Raw genomic sequence first — 8,481 nt, forward strand, 5'->3', positions numbered from 1 at the left:
TATATATATATATTTATAAACATAATTAAGGGATCAGCAATATTTGCTTCACCATTTACCGAAGTTCAGAAATAGCAGCTAAAAAAGCTGAGAATCCCACAGATAGCATCACTTGTAACTCACAAAGGCAAAAACAAGAAGAAAAAAACAATGAAAAGCTAACATACCGATGGGCTTGGTAAAAAAATATTAATTGTTAATTGATTTATTAATTAATAAATTGATAATCCTTTACCCTTTTAATTTGTAATATATATATATATATATATGTGTATGTATGTATGTATATATAATATTTCGCAAGAATTTCTGAGAGACCGGTGTAGTCATTTTTGAAATGAATAATCAAAGACAAAAACCAGTGACACGAAGATATTTTTTAGTGATTGCATTGATATGAAAGACAGGAGTAGTGAGAACGATGTGAATGTTAGATAATTGTTTAAGTGTATTGCACTTACCCCTGGCATAATAACTCTTTCAATGTCTTTAAATAAATCTTCCCATTTTTCTGGGTCTTGAGGAGCGTGGTCGGGTAGAAGTGGACGCATGAAGCCTGGCTTTACATCCGGAAGTACACGACGTTCTCGACTGTTTTCTAAATAATCAGCCACGAATTTGATCATCTGTTGACTGGCAACCTGAAACTCTTGAGAATCCATTTTTCGCAATCCGTATCACGGGTAAATCTATTGTCAGAAGAAAGTTGATAAATATCAATAAAAGATTTGCTTTCAAAGAATTTCAAAAATATACAAAGTCCTTGTGAATACATTGCTTTAAAACAAACATCGATTGAAGAATAAAAAAATTCAGTCATTGAGAAAGAGGCATCTAGGAAAGAAAAATATTACAAGCAATAAGTCTGTGATGGTAGTGCTCCAGCTCAGCCACAACAAATTGAATAATACACGATGATCACTACTGTCATATGAATCTCGTGAAATGCTGAAATATTCTAAGAGTAATGTTATTGAAACAGGAAGAATTCCTGGTTTCTGTTCGTAATCGATATACTGGAAATCTTTCAAAATTGATGGAATTACTTGCAGCATCATTTTACAAACTCATGCATCACATGACTGGCAACCGTGCCACCGATTCAGTTCCTATTTTTCACGCGGTGCCAGACATTAAATGAAGATCCACACAAGTAGCTGTATGAAGACATTATCGATTAAACACATAGTTACCTTCACACAGACAAATATTTATGATAGACTGAAGATATATACGTTCCAAGCCTATAAGCATACATATACACAGCATTAATACGTGTGTATATACTCGTACGCGAATGGGACGAACTGGCACAACCGTAACCAGGAAAAATGCCTAGCATCATTTTCTCCGACCTCACGTTCTGAGTTTGATAAATTCCGGGGTCGATAAATTAAGTACCAGTTAAGTACTGGGGATCGAAGTAATCGACGTTTTGATAAGCGATATTATTTCTCCCTACCTACAGATTCCGTCGTTTGGCATCTAACATTAAACAGTGGAAACAGTTATGTGGGTAGAATCCTGCTTGCTAACACAAAACTATCACCACACATTTCTAATAATGGGATTATGAAGCACTTTGCATTTCAGAAGGATTAAGCACATATATACACTCTCAATGTGTGTGCGTGTGTGCGTATAAAAGTTAAGGATTCAAGCGAACCAGGTCCTTAAATAGTAAAGCACCACGACCAGTTCAATGAGATCGCTATCATGTACAAAACAACATGCATAATACCGATGTAAAGACGGATTTATATTCCAGTTTTATGTACGATCAGAAGCATCCGACCGCAAGGCTTCACCTTGGTACAAACACTGCACCAATTGTACTGCAATCAATAGATTCCAGTTCCACGTTAATTGCAGGTTCCGAATAAGGTGAATAACGAACAAATAACAACAGATGGCTAGTGGTTCACTCACTGCATCTGTTTCAGACCGGTTTGCTATTGATGAGTAGAATTATTACATCATGTGAAAAAACCGTTTTCATGAGGTAAATATATCCACGAATTCAACATGGTAATAATGCAGTGTATTACATCCCATATCTGACCTCCCTCACCACTCTCTATTAAATCTGATTACATCTTATCATATACCCATTACATTTGTATTATTACCGTACTGGTCGACATTAATTTCATGTGAACCATTGATCCCTTGACATTTTTGATATATTGTATAAGTACTTATTTATACACAGACCTTATATGGTATTCTTTATTTATTTAGCCTTTCCTTTACTTTCACCTTATGTTTCATCGTGACTATTATTTCATTTTCATGATTTCATAGGCTTATTTATAAACTCGAAATTCTTATGTTATTATATATTATATTACGCCTGAAAGAACAGCTGTAATGAGTTAACCCTAACCCATCTGCTGTTATTCGTAACTCATATATTGTGCTGTGTCATCGGGTGTAATGCGTTGTGACGGGACGGCAACTGTCTGTCAATATGAAGCAATCATCATCATCATCATATATATATATATATATATATATATATATATATATATATATATATATATAAGATCCAAGGATCGAGGAATAGGAAGAAAGTTACGTTCAAGCAATCCGTAGTAAATAATTTTAAAAGACTTTCGGCGATAATAGTGGTTTATTGAGACGGAAGGTAGTAGATTGTTTTTTCGTATCGAAGTACGATAAACTGAAAAGATGTCCTTTTTATATTTCATGTCAACTGAGCAGGGTTGTCGGGTATGCGAATAGGAATATAAAAGTTAAGGAAGGGAGTGGATAAGATCTGGGCTACATATATTTCATAGCAAGCAGAACCTCGGAAGTGGTGAATATCTAAGCGAGACCAAATATATCTCAATGAAATGAAAGATTACATGGTCGCAAGGAGGTACATGTTAACACATGGAAGATTCAATTAGAATGTGTAGAGACCAGAGAAGGAGAGGAGAATATAAATGTATAGATAAATAAGGATTAAAAGAAGGATATATATATATATATATATATATATATACGTATAAGAAGGGATGACCACTAAGTGGACATCCATTATGCTAGAAATAGACCATCTACGATCAAAGCACAAAAGGAAAAGAATGTTCTTTAGAAAAAATTCAGCACACACCAGAATATAAACGGGCAAGCCAAATGAAAATATACAAAATAAAGAATTCATCGTAGACCAGGTTTCGCCATTACGCAATTATTACTTACGTAATCTCCAATGTAATCGGTACAACTGTGTAAATGTCTAATTTTATGTGGACAACGTGTATATTTCTGCAACTTATATTGAATTAGAGCGGTCGTACTGAAGAGCCACGGACGTGTTACGTAAGTAGTAATTGCGTTAATGGCGAAACCTGGTCTACGATTAATTCTTTATTTTGCATATTTTCATTTGGCCTGCCCGTTTATGTTCTGGTGTGTGCTGAATTTTTTCTAGGGAACATTCTTTTCCTTTTGTGGTTTGATCGTAGATGGTCTATTTCTAGTATAATGGATGTCCACTTAGTGGTCATCTCTTCTTATATGCATGTAATACAATTTTTCTGGATTTTCAGAATTTTCTTTATGCTAGACCACTGGTTTTAAATTGGTGTTAATTAGATTAATATCCAATTTATCACCCTTATTATTTAAATTTATATATATATATACATATATATATATATATATACTCACACCATTTATTATGCATAAGGTTTGAATAACCTGAGACTATGGCAGAAGATATCTAAAGTATTATTGCAAAGTGGGATCGAACTCGGAGACACATAATATATGTCAGTAGGAGTGTATGTGCGTGCGTGTATTAGCGAATTGTTAACTGTGACACATTCCACACTACTGAAGAACCTTCTAGCATTAAAATAAATGAGGTCTCGATTTCCAGTTTCTCTGTTCCTGTCTTTCAGTCAAGGAAACAAGTCATGAAGTGTCGGAGGGATTACATCAGTTGGGAGGGAGGTGGCCGTCATTTTTTGTTTTTCAGAAAACCACAAAGTGTTTTGGAGTTGCATTTCTATCTTCTAAATATATTGTGTTATATTGGTTGAGCAGTGATTTTATTACATTATAACGTGAGTTCACTTTCTTACTACGGCACTTGGTTTTCAAATGTATTTCAGGAGAAGAATCGATAGGAAACAGATTGTAATCAACGAGAGATATATCCACCTATATATATATTGGACGGTCCAGTAACTATGCTATTGAAAGGTTATTTGAAAACATTTTCATGATTTATTTCATATATCATTTTGCATATTTTAATTATTTAACAGATAGAAATCCATATACGAAATTCTCCGTTATTTACTAAATAATGATTCACTTTTCGACACAATCGATCCATGACATATTTTCATGAATTATTTTATTTTTATTGATTGACAAACACGAAGGCAGCTTTGGTCAAATAATGGAAGGCTAGACCAGGTATATTTTATTGCTACAAGATATGCATATATATATATATATATATATATATATATATATATATATATATATATATATATATATATATGCTGAGAGAGGGAGAGAGAAACTACTACTACGACTAAATTACGGTGGAATTTCAAAATCGCGAATGGCTTCCTAACATGTTCCAAGATTTCACGAAATTTTTTAGATACCCGTTTAGTCGTAAGCAGACATAAGCACATTCTGGTTTTTGAAATCTTTGAAGCCAAGAAGCACATCTTGGATGCGTCACATGAAGAGAAGAAGAGAAAGGTGAGAGAGAGGGATGGAGAGGGTGAGAATGGAATGAGAGTTGCAATGACTTCATTTGAGTTGACTGGAGTAAAGTCAAATGAAATGCGCTGCTGAAATACTCTGCGCTCTCTTCTGTAAAAGAGTCCAACACACCAATGCGCCTTGAATTTTTTCCCTTTTCTCTATTTCTCCCACACACACATACTAAATACATACAAATAAAACCGTAAATGTAGATTACGTCATATTTCTGTGGAAGACATCACACATAATTAGCAGCTGCCCATCAACGTACTACCTCCCTATGCGACATGGCATTGTCGCAAAAACAACATACAATGCAATTCAAAAAAAAAAAGATCGTCTCGGAATAAATATACAGAATCCCTCTGTTATTGGATGCATACATAAATACCAGAACAATGAGTACTGGTGGAACATTCACATCAAAGCCTCAAGCCAATTCGTTAATCTAATATTGGCTTCAAACTTTAGGCACAAGCCCAGTAATTTTGAGGATAGGGTTAAGCTTATTACATACACCCTAACGTTCAAATGGTACTTATTTTATCGACCGTAAAAATGACCCCAGCAGTGTTTGAACTCAGAACTTAAAGATGGACGAAATGCCACTAAGCATTTTCCTTGGCATGCTAACAATTCTGCCAGCTCACCGCCTTACTTAGTCTAATCTTCAGATCATTATACTCGCGCGAATCCTACCTGTTTGGGGAGCTGTGTAAATGTCCTCTAACTGCCCTCCGTTTTAATAATAAAGAATTCCTCTTAATTTTCAGGAAATTTTTCTGGATTTAAAATAACAAAAAAGAAAATAAAGATTTGATGTATTTTATCTGGTGTTTTCGTTGGTTAAAATATTTATTTGGGATTTCTTTTTAAATAAATTTTTTTTTACCATACGGGGAGGTTTATGTTTATAATTAGAGCTGATGGTATTATATCTCGACAAACATGCACGGCCATGCTCAAAATAGGCTTTCAACCATATCTTATAAAGTTATTTAATAAAGTATAATTAAAAAATATAGTTGAAATTAGCCTGCACATAATAAAGTTTCTGATGTTTTTTTTCACTTTAGTGATGAATAAATAAATGTTTACGCTAATAAATAAATATCTGCTATTAACATGAATTAGCGTCAATATTTTTGATTCGCAAAGGCGGCGATCTGGTAGAAACGTTAGCACGTCGGGCGAACTGCTTAGCGGTATTTCGTCTGTCTTTACGTTCTGAGTTCAAATTCCGCCGAGGTCGACTTTGCCTTTCATCCTTTTGGGGTCGATCAATTAAGTACCAGTTGCGCACTGTGGTCGATCTAATCGTCTGGTCCTCTCCCCCAAAATTTCGGGCCTTGTGCCTAGAGTAGAAGAGAATATTTCTAATCCCCTACTCTTGACAATTAAATCTTAAATAACATTCTTCAGTTAATAATTAGTCAGTGATTAAATCTATAATGACATAATCCAGAATGTTTAGTAAACAATGAAATCATCCCTCAAAAAATAAATCCACTCTGAGATAGATTTAGAAACATTTTGGATTAAACTATGATAAATGCCGCGAATGGACAATGATAAAGTGGTTACTTCTCGGGAATTGAACCTGCAACATCGTTTTCATTATCCAGCGACAATTCAATTATTTACGGTATCAATGTTTTCAGAATTCCTCGCCAACAAAATATTGGTCTATCCGAGACCAGAGCAGAAAACTTTTGCTGAAACTGCTGATATCGATCCTCCATCTGTGTATTTATGAATTGAACTTCTGAAGCAATCCAAAGCATCTTTACACAGTCTTGAACACTTGAAATACACTGATTAATGTATTTAAATATTTTCTGTCAATCTCCATTAAAAAGAAATACATTCTACGTTAAACTGCATTGTGTAATTTATCTCACAGATCACGTATTGAAAATTGGCTGGAAATGACAGAGAGACTTTCTGTCAAACGTTACTCATTCAACAGTGAAATGGCTACAGTAATTCTTGGAGACACATTTGTCTGCAGATAATTACATTGCTGAATGTGCCGGAAATGATTCTTTGAATCTGAGGGCGACACGAGAATCTTCATTACTTTCTTTCTTTCTTTCTTTCAGCCTTTCTCGTTATTCTCTTTTGTTTTGTAAACACACACTCACACACACACACACACACACACACACACACGTATCACTATTCCATGTCATTTACTGTATCCATTATATCGATTTTTCTCTTACCTCCTCAACGAAATACAGGTTAAAATATCTATCTACTATTAATAGTGTGTTGAAATTCTCTATATATATAACCTACAAGTCAACATGATGTTTACGGTGCATGGCTGATTTGTATCAACTTTTCTATTTCTGTGTTACAACACAATCTCTCTCCATTCCTACACTAAGATCTCCCCACCTATATTATGCACTACTCGCACCCCCCACCACATGCTCTCACCTCCCTTACATAATGCGCTCATCTCCCCATACTATGCTCTCATCTCCCCCAAACTAAGCTCTCACCACCCCCACGTTGTTCTCCAGCCCCCCACACTATGCTTTTACCTCGCCTATACTACGCTCTCATCCTCCCCACATTATGATCTCACCTCTGTTACACTGTGCTCTATCTCCCCCATATTATGCTCTCCCACCCCTACATCATGCTCCTCCGGTCCCCAGACTACTCCCTCCTTTCTTTTCTTTCGCTGCTACCACACCTTTCCCCTTCCACATATCTGCTTGTTCCCCATGCCATATAGCCCCTATCCCTACACTAGACTACTCCACCCTCAAACCTATCAAAGACAACCATCTAATCCTTTATCACAATGTAAGATCTGTTTTCATTCCAAGACGGTTCTAACGGTTCCTTTCCTGTCATTCAAAAAATATTCTATATTCCAGCACGACCAAATGTGTACTGTTAACAGTGTTGTAATTTATCCTATACCATGTCCTATCGAATAGAACCATGAATAAAATACTTCCAGCCACGACAATACTGCCTTTTTGTTTGTCTAAGACAGTATTAGCCAATACCGCAGCTAAATTATTACTTTTCTTGAAAATGGCTGGAATGAAACAACAATCTCTTCATTTACTGAGATTACTGAGCTAATAAGTTGACTGTTAATACCTCTCCCCTCATTCTTTCACTTTCTCCCCCATGTTACATGCATATAGTTTCATTTTTCATGAAAATTTATGTTTGTAAAGATAAATATTTTGCTAAAACACAAAGCAGAACGTTTATGCTACACAAGAGAGTTATCAATAACTGCCTGGATAGACTGCTACAATTGGAATATAAATAGACAGCTAAACGGGCTGGTTATAACAATTATGTAGATAGATAGCTACATAGGACAGTTATCAATAGCTACATAGAGACACTGTATATTGATGAATTCACAAATTAATCATTTCAGTAACATTCTCTACTTTACTTGGGGAGTTTTCTCTTTTAATAATTGGATCGAAGATTTGATTAAGATTGAAAAAAGAAAATGTCACAAAAACGAATACAATCGGTGAAACGCAATGGTTCTGGATCTAATTTAGAGAACGATAGATTAAAGGGCAAAAAAACAAACAAAAAAAAAACAGAGTAAAGAGAGTAAGGTACAAAAAGCGAACAGAAAGTAATAATGGTAGAAAGTCAGAAGATAGTTTAAGAAAAAAATTACCAGATTTACAGAATAAAGATTTCCTGCGACACAAATACACAGAATGTAAAAAAAAAAAAAAAAAA

At 34.9% G+C, this 8,481-nt stretch overlaps 1 protein-coding gene across 1 annotated transcript in view; it reads right to left on the reverse strand.

Annotated features, from left to right (window-relative positions):
• LOC106872848 (aromatic-L-amino-acid decarboxylase) overlaps positions 1-8,481 on the reverse strand; it is a 53,199-nt gene that overhangs the window by 28,368 nt on the left and 16,350 nt on the right. The window contains 1 exon segment of the mRNA XM_052965968.1: positions 462-689. Within this exon segment, the coding sequence (XP_052821928.1) occupies positions 462-662 (201 nt within the window). The 5' untranslated portion in view covers positions 663-689.

This window comes from Octopus bimaculoides, chromosome 3 (genome assembly GCF_001194135.2).
Source record: "Octopus bimaculoides isolate UCB-OBI-ISO-001 chromosome 3, ASM119413v2, whole genome shotgun sequence".
Classification (NCBI taxonomy): domain Eukaryota; kingdom Metazoa; phylum Mollusca; class Cephalopoda; order Octopoda; family Octopodidae; genus Octopus; species Octopus bimaculoides.